The sequence below is a fragment of the Hyla sarda genome, chromosome 1, assembly GCF_029499605.1.
Source record: "Hyla sarda isolate aHylSar1 chromosome 1, aHylSar1.hap1, whole genome shotgun sequence".
NCBI lineage: Eukaryota > Metazoa > Chordata > Amphibia > Anura > Hylidae > Hyla > Hyla sarda.
Genome location: NC_079189.1, coordinates 475,576,181 through 475,597,572, shown reverse-complemented (window position 1 = coordinate 475,597,572; position 21,392 = coordinate 475,576,181). Strand labels below are relative to the sequence as shown.

Here is a 21,392-nt window from a genome sequence, read left to right as displayed (position 1 = left end):
AACTTCCAGCATCCCTGGACAACAAGCTGGGAGTTGTAGTTTTGCAAAAGCTGGAGGTACACTGGTTGGGAAACACTGTGTTAAAATAGCTGTAGGCATCAGATTTCTATGATAACAAATTTATGCTCTCAATAATATCTCATTGCATCCTGAATTAAATTAAAAAAGTGAGAAAAATGACTGCAAACTATTAAGGCTAAACTATTAAACTAATGTTAACCCTGTATTGCTCATGCTGTGCTTGTCATTTCATTGTGAGTTGGTGTAATGGTCTGTGAATGCGCTGTATTTACTTACCCTTCAATAAAAAGAGTTAACTAAAAAAAAAGTTGTATTCAACTGAGCCTTCCGGAAGGGAGTTCATTCAGCTTAAAACGCATCCCTTTTCCAAAGGTTAGGGGATAAGTGTAGGATAGCGGGGGTACGACTGCTGGAACCTCCCACAATTTCTTGCTCAACACCCCTCTATATGGGAGAGCCGAAGCGCTGTACTTGGGTATCTTCGGCTCTCCCCTAGAGAGGCATGGAGGGGGTATGTTCACCACTAGTTCGTGCGGTGGTCGACACAGATCAATGCAGAAGGACAGCCAGGGTGCCAGGCAGTCTGAAACTTATCCCCTATCCTTTGGATAGGGGGATACATTTTTTTTAAGATGGACTACTCCTTTAAGTATGGATTAAGAATAAAAAAATACAGCTAGATACAGTTGGCAAAAGTATTCTCTTGCTATAAGACTGTGGAACTTGGGAGGAGACAGAGCTCTTTACTTTCAGACTCATAGGCTGACATTTTTGTTTGCTTTATCTCTAGGGTGCCCCCTGATCTATGAAGCAGAAGTGCTGAGGTCGATCACCCCTCCATACTCCCTCGCTTTGATGGTCTGTGTCTTAAGAGTCTTTTGCACTTAGAAGGACAATGCAGTTACTTCTCATGTTCTACTTGTATGCTATGTAGGGGTTTCTCCATCTTTGTTTGATTTCAGAGCTTTTTTTCTTCTTTAAAGGGGTACTCCACTGTCCAGCGTTTGGAAGAAAATGTTCCGAACGCTGTTTTTGCGCTGCGGGGGGTCAGCCATGCCCCCTTGTGACATCATGGCTATGCCCCCTCAATGCAAGTCTATGTGAGGGGGCGTGACGGCCGTCACGCCCCTCCTATAGACTTGCATTGAGGGTGTGTGGCCATGATGTCACAAGGGGTATGGCCAACCCATGCAGTGCGAAAACAGCATTTGGCGCATTTACTTCTGAACGCTGGCCAGTGCAGCACCCCTTTAAACCCATTCCACTGTCCTAGCTGTTAAGGAGTTGACTGTTCTACACCTACATTTATATTTTGTATCCTTCGTAAAAATCAATAAAACAAATTCTGAAAGTTAAAAAAAATAAAACTAAAAAAACAACTTATAATTATAGGATTGAACCTACGGATCTACATCAAGGACTTGTTTGGAAAACAAACTGTTGTGTAGAGGCGTGAATGGACGGCTCATTGCTCTCTTCTCTTTTCTCTGCTGTTCTCCAATCTCTGTGACAAAGAACCTGGAGGGAGAGATAAATTCATCCCAGTTAGTATAATATGTATAACTCACAAATAACACACCTACTATGCTTAAGAGAGCTGTGCACAGGAGATGCAGTCATGTATCTCCAGTCCATCCGTTGCCTCAAGGTTCACGAATGTCACTTTAATGCCATATTTTAAAGCAAGCCTTGCAAACCTAAAGATCAATTTAAAAAAATACCTTCAAGATGAACCTGTACCATGAAGATATCAGAAATGAGAGAAAGACATAGTGCATTTATAGGATAAGCATTTCCCTCCAGCGTCAGCACGGCAAACTTCCTAACAGCTTGTTTCCCCATCTGTTTACACAGCCCAGTGCATAAAGGTGATAAAAGCGGCATAACACAACCTGCTAAATTAGGAGCATTAGGAGCAAGTGAACTTGGAGAGGTGCAGGAATTCTCCCGAAATTCACAGCCTGGCCATAAAACACTTTGGAGAATGAATGTAAGAATCCCTTTTTTTTTGCTAGTATTTCATGGCTCATTGGCTCATTTGCAATGTACTTTAAAATTTCTGAGCCATCATGACTGACTTTGTGTGTCTTTACACTGATAGAGACAAGAAGACGAAAAAACAGGTAAAGAGTTCACCTTGTTTTATTATCCGGTTTACTTATTACTTCCTCGTCCCCCGAGCTCTCCTCAGTAGAGTCCCTGAAAGGCTGCGGTTCAGTCCTGTTCCTCTCCTGCAGAAGGCGCTGTTTCTGTTGTGTTTCCAACTTTTTCCCTTCTTCTTCTTGATGGAGAATGCGAAAGTAACCTCGGCCTTGCTTTACACTGCTGATCAATTTCCTATAAATCAAAGCACAACAGCCTTTGTATCTACATACAGAACACTAAATAAAATCTCCATGATAATTAAATATAATACACAGGACACCTGGTTTATAAAAATAACACATAAAAAAAAAGAAAAGGCATTGGGGGCGGGGAATTTACTTAGACCAGCATTTTAGACATCAGTCTTAAAGGGGTATTCCAGGATTATTTTCTCTTCAGCCTTTGAGTCCATGAAGTCAAGTTATAATATTGTGTAATATGCTTCTATTACCACCATGCGCCTTATTGACCTGTTTTCATGCAGGATATCCTCACCCGAAAGTGCTGTAATGCAAGTCAATTTATTTTACGATTGTCTCTGATGTTTCTCAGCATTCCATGTAGCCAGATATAATATTTCATAGGTCCCAGGGTCTCCAGGGGGCGTGACTATGCTGCAGTGGGTGGGTATCTGTATAGCATTTCTTCAGTAAATTCCTTCCACCCTGCTATACACCCACCCACTTGCAGCCATACCCCCTAAAGACCATGTGATTTATGGCATATTGTCTCTGGCCGCATTGAATGCTGGGAACGGTTAGAGATAACAATAAATAAAAAATAAAAATAAAAAACTGTACAAAATGGACGTTGCCCTTTCCATGAGCTCCTGAGTTTGTCTGCCCTCCCCCTTATTGTATTCCTATGTGCCACAAAATTTCTATGATAAGAGGTTGTGCCGTCTGTTTTCTTTAAATTTGCATTGCCTGGAACGGACTGTACTGGATGGTGTGCACCCTCTGCTACAGTAGCCTGCCTAGACACTTTGAAGCAAAATCTTCACGGGAGAAGGCAAGTGCTTAACTCTTTATAAGTTTTTGCTGTGCCAGACTTTCTGTGATTTCTTTTGGATATTGCTTTTTTTTTTTTTTTTTTTTAACCTGGACAAACAGCTTTATAATGTGACTCAATATAAAACAGTTAAAGAATCTTGTATAACTTTTCTAGCAATTTATATTTAAATGATTGCAAATTAAAAGAATATAATGGGCTATGGAAGAATTTTTACTGAACAAATAGTACTGTATATTAATACACAGGCTGGTTAAACCTCAAGCTCATTCACATATATTCTCCTTTTTATTGTGACAATATAAAATATATAAAATATGCAGTCAATGCGCTCGACTTTCACCAGTTTCATTTTTTTAATGCCCTATTTTACGGCTAATTCCTCACCCTAAAATAATATCTCATCATTTTTTTCCTTTCACCAGGTTGCTTATCTTCTCATGGTAGTATCTCAAAATTCAAATTACTTTCACTGCCTTGGGGCAAAATTTATTTTGTGTGCATTCTTGTGTCTATATCTCTTACGGTTGTGGATAAAAAGTGACATGGTAAACATTTGCATACAAATTACTTTAGAAACAGTCTTGTCTTGAAGCACAATTTTGAGTTTGGAACTAAAGAAAACATCTAGTGCACAAACAAAAAAACATGCTGTTGTGGCAAATTCTTCATGTGTGATAATATTCCATAGGCAAATCATATCGGTAAATATTTTCTTTTAAGGTCCATTTACATGGTCCGATCTGTGCTTGTAAATGAGTGACGATGGGCGCTGCCTTATGGAGCCTTTACACAGCTCGATCAGTTGCAGGCAGCATGAACGATTGCTGGATCATTTGGTTGGCCCTTTACAATACTGTCAGCCACACATCTCATGTTTACACAAGGTAATGTGCAGCTAATAACTAGAATTTAAATGGCCGCTAAAAAGATAAGTAGTGAGCCAACAAACTGATCCATGATCTCTGGTCCTTTTACTTGGGCACATTATCCGCAACAAACATTCCTCTCAAAGCTCATTTATCTGTGTAAGGGTATCTTGACGCAGCAGAATTTTTGTGCAAAATTTCACAGACGAATTCCGACAAAATGTACTTCAAATTCATTTGAATAGGATTCTGCAGTCTCATTCAGACAGAAGAATTTTCCGAAATTCTGCTTTCCGCATTCTGTCAAAATATAAAACTTATATTTTACGGAGTTCCATGGCATTATCCCATGGGGTTTGAAATCAATGGGGTTTGAATTTGGCTGAGAAATGAATTTGAGCATGTGCACTCAACTTCTTTAGTCAATCATGACGAGACCTGTTCTGTGAAATTGCTGTATAATCTTGCCCACCATGGTGCTGCTTAGTTTCAGGGTCATGACAACCTTCATATAGACTAGATCATCTTTAAGTAGAGCAAAACATCATTTTTTTGGATCCTTTGCCATGTGGTGCTATGTTTAACTTCCACTGACCAGTATTAGAGAGTGTGAGAGCGATAACACCAAATTTAAGACACCTTCTCCCCATTCACAACTGAGACCTTGTAACACTAACAAGTCAAATGACACCAGGTAGGGAAATGGCTAATGGGGCCCAATTTGGGCATTTTACTTAAGTAGTACAGGTTTTAGGCAACCATATCTCAAAAGGCATTTATTTTTCTTAAAAAAAAAAAAAAAAAAAAAAAAAGGCCTTTCATTTTCATCAGTAATAATATATAAAACGTTTTTGGATCTGACAGTGCCCATTTAAACTGGACAAGGACTGGGGATTTCAGATGTCCACTTTCTGATCAACCTGGTTGATAAAATGATAAACTGGTAGGTGATCTGATCTTGGCTTCCATTAATAGGAGGCAGATCTGTTTTCAGTATAAACTTTTCAACTACAACACCCAAGCAAGTCTTTAAAAAAATCCACCACGGCAGAACAACTATATAACAGATATCGGTCATCTTACATGCCTGTTTATTCTCCAGAATGTCAGCAGAAATTAATTCAATTGGCTTTTTCTACTATCCAAAATCTCTTTGGCATTTGGCCAGCTGTAGAATGCAAGATCTTTAGGGTAGAGTTCACTTTTGTATTGTGATTTTGATATGCATACTGTTGACATCTAAACCTTTATAATAAGAAGAAACTTTTAGGTCTTAACTTTTAAAGGCATTCACAAGAAAAATACTCTTGCAAAAAGAAAGTCTTCTAAAAAAGAATGGTAATAACATATGATACACTGAAAATTCGGATATTATATTTAGCATTTAAATCCTAAGTCATTTTCTGCTAAGTATATTGGGGGAGATTTATCAAAACCTGTCCAGAGGAAAAGTTGCCCAGTTGCCCATAGCAACCAATCAGCTTGCTTCTTTCATTTTTAACAAGGCCTCTGCAAAATGAAGGAAGTGATCTGATTGGTTGCTGTGGGCAACTGGGCAACTTTTCCTTTGTACAGGTTTAAATTTCCCCCATTGTATCTGCTTTCTTGACAGAAAACAGAGTAACTAGTACTTAATAGCCATTTAGACTGGGAATTTAATGACAGAGTGCTCAGTACATTTTGGACAGTTATGTATGTTAATTATTTTCACAAAAATGAAGGTTTTCCCCAAATTTTACATTTTTACAAGGGGTAATAGGAGAAAATGTCCCCCAAAATTTGTAACCCCATCTCTTCTGAATATAAAAATACGCCATGTGTGGACATTAAGTGCACTGCGGGTGCACTACAATGCTCAGAAGAGAAGGAGTCACATTTGGCTTTTGGGAAGCAAATTTAGCTGAAATGGTTTTTGGGGGGCATGTCACATTTAGGAAGCCCCTATGGTGCCAGAACAGCAAAAAAAACAAAAACAAAAAAAAAACACATTTGGCTGTGGGTGTTCTGTGGGTGCACTAGAGGGCTCAGAAGGGAAGGAGCGACAATGGGATTTTGGCCAATGGGATTTGGAGTGAGTTTTTCTGAAATGGTTTTGGGGGGCATGCTAGAACAGCAAGAAAACCCCCACATGGCATACTATTTTAGAAACGACACCACTCAGGGAACATAACACGGGGTACAGTGAGCCTTAACACCCCACAGGTGTTTGACGATTTTTCGTTAAAGTTGGACGTGTACATACATTTTTTTTCCACTAAAATTAATTTACCCCCCAAAATTTTACATTTTTACAAGGAGTTATAGGAGAAAATGTCCCCAAAATTTGTAACCCCATCCCTTCTGAGTATGGAAATACCCCATGTGTGGACGTCAAGTGCACTGCGGGCGCACTACAATGCTCAGAAGAGGAGTCACATTTGGCTTTTGGAAAGCAAATTTTGCTGAAATGGTTTTTGAGGGGCATGTCGCATGTAGGAAGCCCCTATGGTGCCAGAACAGCAAAAAAAAAAAAAAAAAAAAACACATGGTGTTTGATGAATGTTCATTAGAGTGGGATGTGAAAAGGAAAATTAGATTTTTTTAAACTAAAATGCTAGTGTTAATAGGAGAAAATGTCACCGTAAATTTGTAAATACAGTTCTTTGGAGTAAGGACATACCTCACATTAGGATGTAAACTGCTCTGTGAGTGCACACCAGGTCCCAGAAGAGCAGGAGCACAGTCAGGGGCCTTGAGCATTTACATGGAGCCAGAACAGCTGGACCCCCCCCTCAAGGAGCGTTACATGGGGTACACTGAGTTGCTAAAGTGGGGTACAGTGGGCTGTAAAATGATAAACTAGGTTATGTTCCCAGAATGATTGTCACACGCTGCGCTACGGCCGCAAGCTCCGGCCGTGAGCACAGTGTCCCGCAGACCCCTCTGTCAGCGGGGCTGGGATTCGCATCACGGGACGCACCGGCATGCGAATCCCAGCCAGTCACTTACCTCGCTCTGCTTCTGTAACTCAGCGCTGCTGCGTTGGTCCCCGTCTCCTAGGGCACGCGCGTGGCGGAGCTCTGAAATTTAAAGGGCCAGTGCGCCCATAATTAGTCTTTGTACCTGACACCACATTATAAGTTCCTGCACATCCCACACCCCCCTGCCGGATCTTCAGTGCTCATTGCCTAAGAGAAAGCGTTCCCATTGCCTGTTTTGCCTACCTGTGTTACCAGACTTCCTTGATACATTTTTTGACTATGAACCTTTGCCGCCTGCCTTCTGCTACGTTGACTATGCCTCTGTCTCATCCTCCTGTACCTCGCCTTGCCCAGTACCTGTGTGGTCGAGCCGTATCGGGGTAGTGACCTGGGTGCCGCCTGCCGCAGCAAATCCATGCTGCCTTGCGGTGGGCTCTGGTGAAGACCAGCGGCACCTTAGACTCCACTCCTCGGCCGAGTCATCAGCCACACAGGTAGAGGATCCACTACTTGCTCCGTGACATCCGCATCCAGGTACATGACAGCAAGATACGGCCATGGACCCGACTGGGGTTCCTCTGCCTGACAACTCGGATCTTGCATCTTCCGTGGCGCTCCAGTCTCAGCAGTTGGCCCAGCAGGCACAGCAGCTTAACCAGCTATCCGCCATGATGCAGCAGTTGTTATCCGCTCATCAGCAACCGCCGCTGCCACAGCCTCCTACTCCTGCTCCAGTACAGCCTCCTGCTGCTGCAGTCTCCTCCGTGACCAGGCTCCGCTTGTCTCTTCCTGAAAAATATGAGAGGGATCCCAAGTCCTGTTGAGGCTTCGTGACACAGTGCTCCATGCACATTGAGCTCATGGCGGACCAGTTCTCCATGGAACGTGCAAAGGTGGCCTTCGTCATCAGTCTCCTGTCTGGAAAGGCCTTGACCTGGACAACTCCGCTATGGGATCGCAGTGATGTCATCACTTCAAATCTCCAGGCATTCTTGACGGAGGGGCTTCCTAAATGCGACATGCCCCCCGAGCAAAATTTGCTCTCAAAAAGCCAAATATCACTCCTTCTCTTCTGAGCATTGTAGTTCGCCCGTAGTGCACTTCAGGCCAACTTATGGGGTACCTCCATACTCAGAAGAGATGGGGTTACAAATTTGGGGGGTATTTTCTGCTATTAACCCTTGCAAAAATGTAAAATTTGGGGGGAAAAACACATTTTAATAAAAAAAAAACATTTTTTCTTTACATATGCACAAGTCGTGAAACACCTGTGGGGTATTAAGGCTCACTTTATTCCTTGTTACGTTCCCCAAGGGGTCTAGTTTCCAAAATGAAGCCATAGGGGCTTCCTAAATGCAACATGCCCCCCAAAAACCATTTCTGAAAAACGTACTCTCCAAAATCCCCTTGTCGCTCCTTCGCTTCTGAGCCCTCTACTGCGCCCGCCGAACAATTTACATAGACATATGAGGTATGTCCTTACTCGAGAGAAATTGGGCTACAAATATAAGTATACATTTTCTCCTTTTACCCCTTATAAAAATTCAAAACTTGGGTTTACAAGAACATGCGAGTGTAAAAAATGAAGATTGTGAATTTTCTCCTTCACTTTGCTGCTATTCCTGTGAAACACCTAAAGGGTTAAAACACCTACTAAATGTCATTTTGAATACTTTGGGGGGTACAGTTTTTATAATGGGGTCATTTGTGGGGTGTTTCTAATATGAAGACCCTTCAAATCCACTTCAAAGAAAGGATGCAAGTTACCACAAAATTTTACCACGATGTTAAAGTAGAATATGTCACGAAAAAACAATCTCGGAATCAGAATGATAACTAAAAGCATTCCAGAGTTATTAATGTTTAAAGTGACAGTGGTCAGATGTGCAAAAAACGCTCTGGTCCTAAGGTGTAAAATGGCCTGGTCCTTAAGGGGTTAAATCACACAGCATTTCTGGGAAACAGCTGTCACCACAGGATCTCTGAGAAGCACTCTGTGAGTGCAACTTTGCCTATTCCTACAACCAATTTTTTCCCTGTACTGTGCTGCTGTTTCTTTCATTTTTGTTCATAAAGCACCTTGTCATTGCATTAATATAGAGCTACAAATATGGAGTAGTGGAATATGAATTGTATGTACATAGCTACTGGGTAACGGGCATCAATTAGGTCTGACAGGCAATATAAAAATCCATGCAGTGATGGTATCTGTCTGAGAATCAATTAACGTAATGAATGCGTTCCAAATTTTAAGGACATTTGCATTTTGATTTTTTTTCTAGGTGCTCCGCCTTTCCCTTCACTTTTTTGATTCATGTCTAGCTTTTATACTGCTGACACTGATAACATTTTTTTCTTTTCTAGCTCTAATAGATGTTGGATGTTTTTACAAAGTGCACTTTATATCAACCATCTTTATTCTGTATGCCAATACAGTGACCCCCCGACCTACGATGGCCCCGACATACGATAATTTCAACATATGATGGCCTCTCAGAGGCGATCGCATGTTGAAGGCAGCATCAACATACAATGCTTTTGTATGTCGGGGCCATCGCATATACGGCTATTTGGCAGCGCAGACTGCTTCAGCTGCCACCGGATAGCTGTTTAAGGTGCCTCGTGTGGTCCGGTGATGATCACTCACCTGTCCCCGGTGCTCCGGACCATCTTCTTCAGGATCCCCTGCATCGCCGTCGCTCTCCTTCCTCGTCATCACGTCGCCGCGCACACCGTACGGTTATGCAATAGGTGCGCGGCAACATGATGACGGCAATTACGAGTGACGATCCCAGGCAGCAGAGACGGTCTGGAGCGGCGGGAACACCCGGGGACACGGCGACAGCGATGAAGGGCGACATCCAGGGCAGCGGTGACGGTCCGGAGCGGTGGGAACAGGTGAGTATAACTTCCTATACTTTACATTGCACGGATCCCTGAACATACGATGGATTCAACTAACGATGGTTCATTTGGAACGAATTATCATCGTATGTTGAGGGACCACTGTACATTTACAATGATATCCTAATTATATTGATTTTGTTTTATTTTACTACTTAAAAAAATATATATTTTGTTAAGAAAATAAGTATGCTTAAAATTGCCCTATTTTGACGCCTATAACTTTAATTTTTTTCTGTATACTGGGCTATATAAGGGCTTATGATCTGTTGTTTAAATTTTTTGGCACCGTTTTAGCTAAGATGGGACATTCTGTTAACTTTTTATTCTATTTTTACTAAGATATGATGTGATCAAAAATGGAAAATAAGAAAATGTGGGGAATTTGAGCTTTTAGTATGGAAGGCGTTAATCTATGTATGTAAATGTATTATATTTTTTAACACTTTATTTAGAGGACTTGTATGAGCCAACATTAGATGGCTCTTACAGATCAATGCAGAACATGCATCTTACAGGCTGTTTCTATCAATAGAAGAGCAATAACAGCGATGAAAGGCCAGGTAAGGCCTCAGGCCCCCATGGCAACCGATAACCTCAGGCTACTAATGCAACATGGCCAGTACTAGGGTTGCCACCTTTCTTGCTAAAAAAAATACTGGCCATGCAAATTTGCATAATTAATTATATATGCGTGAAATCACAGGAAGTGATGTAAGAGATACATACGTGGGGGAATTTTCCTAAATCACGCCTTAATCACGTAATCCAGGGCTAAATGAGGGCTTACTTTTTGCGCTGTGATCTTTAATTTTTCTTGGTACCATTGTTATGTTGATGAGCTTTTTGATGGCTTTTAAAAAAAAAATTCCGGTATATGAAATGACCAAAAATCTACTTTTCTGGATTTTTTCTTTCTTTTTTTACATTAATATTACTTTAGGTTCATTTGTCCTGCCTGCACAACACATATAAAGAGAGTGGTTGGGCTGCAGGCTGTATATACTATATATCTGTGTTTCCCAAACAGGGAGCCTTCAGCTGTTGGAAAACTACAAATCCCAGCATACTCTTACAGGCTTTGACTGTCTGAGCATGCTGGGAGTTGTACTTTTGCAACAGCTGGAGGCACTCTGGTTGGGAAATACTGGTATATACAGCACACCAAGCATGTGGCCAAGCCAGATTTAGCTTTATTTGTCCTGCCTGCAGAACACATAGGGATGGAGCAGGTAGGCATCAGGCTGTGTATAGTATATGTATATAGAGTTAATATTATATACAGACTGCTGTCTACCTGCTCCCTCCATATGTGTTCTGCGGGCAGGACAAATTTAGTTAAATCTGGCCTGGCTACATGTATGAGATGCATACCTACTTTAATGTAATGCCCCTGCATGTGGCCACAGAAACATTTTAACAGATCATCTCATGAGTGGTGGTGGCTGGGCGGCTCTGGCAGGCAGGCGACTGATAGACAGTGAAGCTGGATGGTGAAGCGCTGAGGGTAAAAGGCAGCCTACTCTCCCCATCTCTGCAGTTGTTCTGCTCCTCTGCAGCAGGCAGCAGAGCAGGACACAGCAGCGCCAAAGTCAGGGACATGCCATGCGCTAAAGCAGCTCAGCTCTTAAAGTGGCAGAGCTATTTAAAAGTGTCTGCTGGTGGCTGCATGGGGCCTGGATCAGGAGCACAAGGTATTTATTTTATTTATTTATTTATATAGCGTCTACAGATTTAGCAGCACTTACAATTATGGGGTAGCTTACCCAGTAATCTGATGCCGGGCAGTCTCTGCCCTTAAAGGGGTACTTCACTTGCCAGCATTCAGAACATTTAGTTCTGAACACTGCCATTCGGCCATGCCCCCTCAATGTAAATCTATGGGAGTGGATTGATGGCAGCACAAGTGGGGGGGTGGCCGACCCCCACAGCGCTCACACAATGTTCGGAACTAAATGTTCTGAAGGGGCCAGTGGAGTACCCCTTTAAAAATACTGGCAATTGCATTGCCGGTATTTTTGATACAAATATACCTGCAGGGTACTAAAAATACCGGCTGAGCCAGTGAAATACCAGCCAGGTGGCAACCCAAGCCAATGCATTCCCAACAACAGTTCATTTAAATGCCGCTTATCTAAAGGGTTAGCGGTGGTCCCTGGCTATTGAAAGCAGCCAGAGCCCCCCGGATATGGAGTGGGATAGAGTCAGGATCCCACTCCATACATCTTTACCAACCCCACAATGAAAACATAGGTAATGGGGCGGCAAAGAGTTCATGTTGTTATTGTTGGAACCCCAAAGAATGGCATTGAGGGCTGCAGGTTGTGTACTCTTTCTTAGAATATTATGTAATATCTATATGTAAAACTACAATGGACGAACATTAGTTGACATTCATAATCCAGCATTAAAGTACACAATGTGACTCAGACAACTGCAGTTAAATAAGTATATCTTGCTACTAATGCTGTCTAATTAATGTGAATCATTGTCCCTGGTAAAAGAACACAGTCCTTTCAGAATAAAATAGGGAAATATAATTGTGAAAAATGTTTGGAGTATGGCAATTAAATTGATTTTCGCCTCCCAGCAAAATTGCAATGATTTTTTAGTTTCCTTGGCAACTGATATGACAACATTAAAAGCTGAAGTGAGTCAGGTACTTTTAGTTAAAGAGAGTGCACCTTAAAATAAGTAGGGTTTCATTACGTTGTTGGAATTAAAATCAAATGTTCTGCAAAGTAACACAAATTTACTTGTCTGCTACAGTCCCTGCAATATCCTTCTCCAAATGATGATGGAAGGAGTATTCTCTACCATGAAAAAGAAGAAGACATAATTAGAAAAAGTCTTATTTCCCAAATGTGCTGTGAGAATCCTTTGTTTCTTACATCAGTAGAGCACATCATGTAGTTGTCTACATCAAGCAAGCAGGCTTTCGAATGGCTCGTTCCTATTACAGACAGCTGGCACCTGTCCTATGAGAATCTGATTGATGATCCTGTATTTCTGTGCAGCAACATAACCAAGACATTTGGTGTAAGAATTACTAGGAAAAGCTTACAACTTGTATATGGAAGAGGAGATAAATACAGAGGACAAATATATACACCGCAGGCATAGTGTCTGTCACTGGAGTGATGATGTCACAGAGGTAACAGCTTCACTGTGTTGTGATGTCACTACTCAGGATGTCATCAGAGAGGCTGCCAGGAAAGCATTTTGGGTCCCCTAGAGGGTAGCAGTGGGTGCGATGCCAAAAAGTGGTGCTGAAGTTATAACCATTGACAATGCTTGACAAAGTATAAGACTTGAGAACAGATTTTGACTTCACAAGGCACTGTAACCTTTAAACTGGTATGCCAACCCTACAAAATTAGCTCTTGGATTTACCACTGCCTTAAAGCCATGGGATCTGTACCCAGGAGCAGGAGTGGCCCATGCATTTTTGTCACCTTTAGGGTATGGTCACCATGCCATATTTTGCTGCACTTTTTCTGCAGCTGATTTTGCTACCCATTGACTTTATATAATAGAAGCCAGTTATTCAACTGATTCTACTGGACTAAAGTTTGATTTATAATGCATTTCCTTCAGGGTTCCAATGGAGTTTCCATCATTTAAAAAGCAATAACAGCCTAGGAACACATAACAAAAAAAAAAATATATATATAGGTGCAAGCAGGTCACAGGGACCCCGGTCTCGGGTCCAATTCAAGGCAGAAAATAAAGGGAAGACCGCAGCACTCAGTATATATTGTACTTTTAAATGCACGGTGGTCATAACTAGTATGTGTATGTTACTGATCCAGAATAGGATTGTACACATGATGTTCCTGCATGGCGTCATACACATCTGTAAGAATTTAGATACATATAAATTATAATCTTTACAAATTTTCCTCTCTTAAAGCCTAAAATATTCCAAGATGCTTTGTGATTTTATTCTGATTTTGAGCATGTTAAAGGGGTATCCCGGAGGGAAAAAAATGTTTTCAACTGGTGACAGAACGTTTTACAGATTTGTGAATTACTGCTACTGTACATGCAGAATGTAGATGTACATAATCTGCCGCTCCCGCCATATCAAAAGAGCTCAGGAGCTGAGCGCGCTTCATACCCGGTGGGTCCCGGTTGCTATCAGCAGCCAAGACCAATGACTAAAGCCGGACATCACCGATTGGAGTGATGTCCGGCATTAATCCCTTAGACGGATTTGATCGCAGTGTCTTAAAGAGGAGAAATCACTCTGGTAGCTTAGGGGGGCTAATCGGGACACCCACTGCAAAATTACAGGGTCCCGATCTGCTGAGATAACGGTGAGAAGTCTGTTACCTTCCTCCACATTGCCCGATCGGCGGAGTTGGTGCTGTTTTTGCGTTACTACATGTGCATTTTCATTTGTTCAACTTGTGACTGTATCCTCAGCTTGCATTGGACTTTTATGCTGCTTTCATCTGATTTATACCCTTGATTTTACAATGTCACTGAAATTGCAATGGCAGATTTGCCATAAAAAACTAAAAAAAAAAAAAACATGCTTTCCAGTACTTATCAGCTACTGTATACCTCGTAGGAAGTAATGTAGTTCTTTCCAGTCTCACACAGTGCTCTCTTTTGCCTCCTCTGTCCGTGTCAGGAACTGTCCAGGGTAAATCCCCAAAGCAAACATCTCCTTCTCTGAACAGTTCCTGACATAGACAGAGGTGGTAACAGGGAGCAGTGTGTGGGATTGGAAATAACTACATAGAAACATAGAATGTGTCGGCAGATGAGAGCCATTTGGCCCATCTAGTCTTCCCAATATTCTGAATACTTATGAATAGTCCTTGTCCCTACCTTATATGAAGGATAGCCTTATACCTATCTCTATATTATCTATCCCATGCATGCTTAAACTTCTTCACTGTATTTGCAACTAACACTTCTGCAGGAATGCTATTCCATGAATCCACTACTCTACTATTCACTACTTCCTCATATAAATTTTAAACCTTTGCCCCTCTAATTTAAAGCTATGTCCTTTTGTGGTAGTCTTTCTTCCTCTACCCAGCCGCAGCCCTGTGTGTTCAATAGGGATTGGAGGCTGGATCCCCCATCGGCGCACATCCACAGCATATTTCACGCTGCTTTCACACTGAGGATGTGCGCCGACGTGCAATCCAGCCTCCAAACCCTTCCCTACCCTCCAAACCCTGCCCAAAAAGAAAAAATCAATTCCACCAAATATGCCAGTGTAATCTTAAAATGAACTTCTACGGAAGTTTAACAACAACTTTGAGATCTGAGAACAATCACGTGTGAAATGTTCATTAAGACAAACTACTCTGCCTACTGAATTATCATATGTTAGAATAATTAGAAAGAAAGACGACTTTTATACGAGTGCTTGGGATGACAACTCCAACACCAGCTTTTTTTTCTAGCTACTTTGATTATTCAACGAGCAAATTTAAAGTATTTAGGTCTTTCCTAAAAGCTCAGATTCTCATTTATAAAGGGCAAAAGACCAAAACTCCATTAGATAAAATGTATTAAAGTCTTCTTTGAATGTGTGTGGATTTCAATTAATTGTCATTCATATTATATAATTGGGTTTGACTAGATCCGCAAACTCTGTTCCAGTCTCTTGTAATTATTCTCGGGCCCTGTCATCTGCCGTGGCATGCCAAGATTGATCAATTAGGATCTAATTAAGGGAAATATGTGACTTTTCCATCTGCGGGCACAGAAGAAGGTGTGCCAAATATGGCATTACCTAGATCAGACACAAACAGCAGAATAAGGCTGTATTATGTACTGGTGGGTATCCATCGGTACCTTTTATGTGGAACATTTAAATGCAGCATTTGGTTTTCATTAGTAAGATGCAAGTTTCTGGTTGGTAATTGGATCTGTAATGGAAAGCAGCATGACATCTTTACTGTCACTTTCTTGTAACAATAAAGCAAATAAACAAGAACAAGAAAAGTAACATTTCCTATAGATGACATAAGCATAAAGCCCTGTTTGCATCTTGTTTTTTGCAAAGTCAGACATTTAAAATGCGATATAAAAAAAATATACAGACAAAACGTGATTTTCACATTGTTTTCTGCGGTACCGACTTGGGCCAAAAGGGTGTCCTTTTAAGGCCCCTTTTCAAACTGCTGTTGCAACGTGCAGCAACGGGTCCTGGCAGCTCCCATTTACTATCATGGGGGCCGCCGGGCGCCGTTATAAATAGCGTTAGAAGAAGACAGCACAAGCAGTAATTTTCCCCCCGTTATTCTGCCACTCCAGACGGTCATCCCCAGCCATGTACTAAGAGTGAAAGAAGCCTAAAAGACTTATGTTAACAGTTTATTGTGAAATTAAAGTGTGTTTGTCCTGTGCGAAAACTTTTTATAAAATGTAGATAATAACATTATATGTAATATACATTTATTAACATTTTTTTTTAATTTCTGGCCAAACAAATGTTGCCTCTGCAGCTATTGCACAGAGACAAAATACAGAAAGTGAGGGGCTAGGGTCCTGGGCTCTGTGCAGGCTTCTGGCTTGTCAATCAGCCTGCTATGTGAGCAAGGAGCCTGTTACAGTGCACAGAACCCTGCTTGTCATCAGTGCACAGAGCCCTGGTTGTCCTCACTGCACAGAGCCCTGCTGCTTGTCCTCAGTGTACAGAGCTGTGCTTGTCCTCCGTGTACAGAGCTCTGCTTGTCCTCAGTGTACAGAGCCCTGCTTGTCCTCAGTGTACAGAGCCCTGCTTGTCCTCAGTGTACAGAGCCCTGCTGCTTGTCCTCAGTGCAAAGAGCTCTGCTTGTCCCCAGTGCACAGACCCCTGCTTGTCCTCAGTGTACAGAGCCCTGCTTGTCCTCAGTGCACAGAACCCTGCTGCTTGTCCTCAGTGTACAGAGCTCTGCTTGTCCTCAGTGTACAGAGCTCTGCTTTTCCTCAGTGTACAGAGCCCTCCTGCTTGTCCTCAGTGCAAAGAGCCCTGCTGCTTGTCATCAGTGCACAGAGCTCTCCTTGTCCTCAGTGTACAGAGCTCTGCTTGTCCTCCGTGTACAGAGCTCTGCTTGTCCTCCGTGTACAGAGCTCTGCTTGTCCTCAGTGTACAGAGCCCTGCTTGTCCTCAGTGTACAGAGCCATGCTTGTCCTCAGTGTACAGAGCCCTGCTTGTCCTCAGTGTACAGAGCCCTGCTGCTTGTCCTCAGTGCAAAGAGCCCTGCTGCTTGTCATCAGTGCACAGAGCTCTGCTTGTCCTCAGTGTACAGAGCTCTGCTTGTCCTCCGTGTACAGAGCTCTGCTTGTCCTCCGTGCAAAGAGCTCTGCTTGTCCTCAGTGCACAGACCCCTGGTTGTCCTCACTGCACAGAGCTCAAGCAGGGCTCAAGCAGGGCTCTGTCCAGTGAGGACAAGCAGGGCTCTGTGCAGTGAGGAAAAGCAGGGCTCTGTGCAGTGAGGAAAAGCAGGGCTCTGTGCAGTGAGGACAAGCAGGGCTCTGTGCAGTGGGGACATGCAGGGCTCTGTGCAGTGAGGACCAGCAGGGCTCTGTGCAGTGAGGACAAACAGGGCTCTGTACACTGAGGTCAAGCAGGGCTCTGTGCAGTGAGGACAAGCAGCGCTCTGTACACTGAGGACAAGCAGGGCTCTGTACACTGAGGACAAGCAGGGCTCTGTGCACTGAGGAGAAGCAGGCCTCTCTGCACTGAGGACAAGCAGGGCTCTGTGCAGTGAGGACAAGCAGGGCTCTGTGCAGTGAGGACCAGCAGGGCTCTGTGCAGTGAGGACAAACAGGGCTCTGTACACTGAGGTCAAGCAGGGCTCTGTGCAGTGAGGACAAGCAGCGCTCTGTACACTGAGGACAAGCAGGGCTCTGTACACTGAGGACAAGCAGGGCTCTGTGCACTGAGGAGAAGCAGGCCTCTCTGCACTGAGGACAAGCAGGGCTCTGTGCACTGAGGACTGTGCACTGAGGACATAGCAGGCTGACTGACAAGCCAGGAGCCTGCACAGAGCCCAGGACCCTAGCCCCTCACTTTCTGTATTTTGTCTCTGGGCTCTGTGAAGTGAGGACAAGCAGGGCTCTGTACACTGAGGACAAGTAGGGCTTTGTGCACTGTAACACGCTCCTGGCTCACATAGCAGGATGACTGACAAGCCAGGAGCCTGCACAGAGCCCAGGACCCTAGCCCCTCATTTTCTGTATTTTGTCTCTGGGCTCTGTGAAGTGAGGACAAGCAGGGCTCTGTACACTGAGAACAAGCGGGTCTCTGTACACAGAGGAGAAGCAGGGCTCTGTACACTGAGGACAAGCAGGGCTCTATGCACTGAGGATAAGCAGGGCTCTGTGCACTGAGGACAAGTAGGGCTCTTTTCACTGAGGACAAGCAGAGCTCTGTGCACTGAGGACAAGCAGGGCTCTGTACACAGAGGATAAGCAGGGCTCTGTACACTGAGGACAAGCAGGGCTCTGTACACTGAGGACAAGCAGGGCTCTGTACACTGAGGACAAGCAGGGCTCTGTGCACTGAGGACAAGTAGGGAACTGTACACTGAGGACACGCAGGGCTCTGCGCAGTGAGGACAAGCAGGGCTCTGTACACTGAGGACAAGCAGGGCTCTGTACACAATACTACTTGCTTGTTCTAATAATTGACCGGTCATAACTTTTGACATGTCTCTGAGACATGCCAAAAAGTTTATTTTATAAATGACAGGTACACTTTAAATATGTAAAGCATTTTAAGTCTTTATCCTTAATAGTAGGGGAGCTTTGAAATGCTTAAAATGATTTTAAATATTTCCCTAAAGCAAACTGGCCTATGCAATTATTTTTTTATCAACCACAATCACTATGCAAAGGACGAAACACCCTCTGCTAAAAGGACCAGTCAGCTCACGGAAAACAAGCCTGCTCTGTTAAAAGCCAGAATCCATTGACATTTTTAGTAAATTACTTTATGGGCTTTTCTAAAATTAAGAGTACAAAGGACCTAAAGTATTACATTAAACTAACAAAAAAGATTGCAACAGTGTTTGTATGCTTTGGTTCTAAACTATGAAAATGAATATACACTGCTGGTGTCTATATAGTAGAGCTGATTGTGTCACAATTAACTGCAGTATCATGATGGGCATCAGATTAAACCTGATGACTTATTTATAGATCGAATTAAAGGGGTACTCCGCCCCTAAACCTTGTATCCCGTATCCAAAGGATAGGGGATAAGATGTCCAATCACAGGGGTCTGGCCAATGGGGACCACCGCAATCTCCGGCACGGCACCCCAGTCATCCGGTCCGCGGAGCGAACTTCTCTCCGTGCCGGATGACGGTCGACCACAGTCACCACTCCACCTCAATTCATGTCTATGGAGGGAGGCATGACAGCTATGTACTAGACGTCACACCCCCTTTCATATACATGAATGGAGGGGGTGTGACATCATGAACACTGAAGCCCCAGGCGATCAGACATCTTATCCCCAATCTGCCGTAGTATATGTCAGTATAACGTTTTGCCAACATATACAACAAACATTGACTTTAAAAAAGCCTTAGAACATTACTTTTTTTTTTCCCAGAAACTACGCCATACCTGTTTGTATGTTTTTTCCGGAATTGCAGCTTGGCTCCTAAAAAACTAAGTGAAATGAAGAACCTTGGCCAGCTATTAGCAAATGGGTGACTCTATATACTAACTCTTAATTCCCTAATATGTATAGTATAGTACACTGCTCAAAAAAATAGTGAATACTAAGATAACACATCCAAGATTTGAATGAATGAACTAATTGTATGAAATACTTTCGTCTTTACATATTTGAATGTGCTGACAACAAAATCACACAAAAATTATCAATGGAAATCAAATTTATCAACCCATGGAGGTCTGGATATGGAGTCAAAATCAAAGTGGAAAACCACACTACAGACTAATCCAACGTTTATGTTGTTACAACTAGCGTATTGGCCAGACAGGCTCCGTTGGGAACTGATCAGCTCTAAGTTCCAAAAGCATTTAACACTGGGTCACAAACCCTCTAAATAATTTAGGGTCGCCTTCATATTTTGTCAACAGGTACAGTCATATCTTGGAGTCTACGAAAACCACGGAAGCTGCAGAAACTGGAGGAGCCACTGGAACTGGTTGTGGCTGTTACGGATGTTGTGCGGTGAGGAGTTGCTGCATCATTGCAGATAACTGGTTCAGTTGTCGTGCTTGTTGCTCAATCTGCATAGACTGTTGTGCCACAATAGCAGAAATATCAGCGACATTCGGCAGAGGCACCTTGGCGGGATCCATGGCTGGATCTTACCGTAAGTGGCACTGAAGAAGTGGATCCGCTGAACCTGTGTGGATGATGGGTGGGCAGCACCAGGGAGTGGAGTCTAAGGTGCCGCTGGCATTCACCAGAGCCCGCCACAAAGCGGAATGAACTTGCTGCAGCAAGCTGCACCCAGGTTGCTAGCCCTGGCATGACTCGTCCACACAGGCTGCCGAGGTGACACATGGCACTGGAAGGATGAAGCAAACTCATAGTCAGGAAAAGCAGAAGGTTAAAAAAGGCGGCACAGGAGCGTAGTCAGGAACAAAGCAAGGAGGTCAGAACACAGAAAGACAATACAGAACAGGAACACTTTTGTTTGACTAATGAGTACAAAGATCCGGCAAGGGGAAACTGGAAGTGCTGACACTTATAGTGTCAGCGAGCAGCAGTAACCGATTGAGGGCGTACTGGCCCTTTAAATCGCACAGAGCCGGTGTGAGCACCATAGCGGGCAGGTACACACACGCCGGTGACCTAGGACAGTGGAGGAAGCAGGAGCTGAGTAACGGCCTGGCGTTCGCATGTGGGCACCGCCGGCAGAGGAGGACGAGGCAGGGGAGCGCTTGCAGCCAGCGTGTCTGGCCAGAGCGCTAGTTGTAACAGATGTAATGTCCTTAAAACAAGTCAAAATGAGGCTCAGTAGTGAGTGTGGCCTAGTGTGTGTGTGGCCTCCACGTGACAGTATGACCTCCCTACAATGCCTGGGCATGCTGCTGATGAGGTGGTGGATGGTCTCTTGAGGGATGTCCTCCCAGACCTGCACTAAAGCATCCGCCAACTCCTGGACAGTCTGTGGTGCAATGTGGCGTTAATGGATGGAGCGAGACATGATGTCCCAGATGTGCTCAATCGGATTCATGTCTGGGGAACGGGCGAGCCAGTCCATAGCATCAATGCCTTCCTCTTGCAGGAAATGCTGACACATGAGGTCTAGCATTGTCTTGCATTAGCAGGAACCCAGGGCCAACCACACTAGCATATGGTCTCACAAGGGGTCTGAGGATCTCATCTTGGTACCTAATGGCAGTCAGGCTACCTCTGGCAAGCACATGGAGGGCTGTGCGGCCCCCCAAAGAAACGCCATCCCACACCATTACTGACCCACCGCCAAACTGGTCATGCTGGAGGATGTTGCTGGCAGCAGAACGTTCACCACGGCGTCTC

The 21,392-nt window shown here is 43.5% G+C and overlaps 1 protein-coding gene across 3 annotated transcripts in view; it reads right to left on the bottom strand.

The window, feature by feature from the left end:
• Window positions 1–21,392, bottom strand: part of CCDC60 (coiled-coil domain containing 60) — a 214,776-nt gene that overhangs the window by 79,464 nt on the left and 113,920 nt on the right. For all 3 annotated transcript variants that reach the window (XM_056537218.1, XM_056537216.1, XM_056537217.1), the window contains exons 4-5: window positions 2,158–2,358; window positions 1,426–1,539 (exon numbers count right to left, since the gene is read on the bottom strand). In XM_056537218.1, the coding sequence (XP_056393193.1) occupies window positions 1,426–1,539; window positions 2,158–2,358 (315 nt within the window). The remainder of the gene's footprint in view (window positions 1–1,425; window positions 1,540–2,157; window positions 2,359–21,392) is intronic.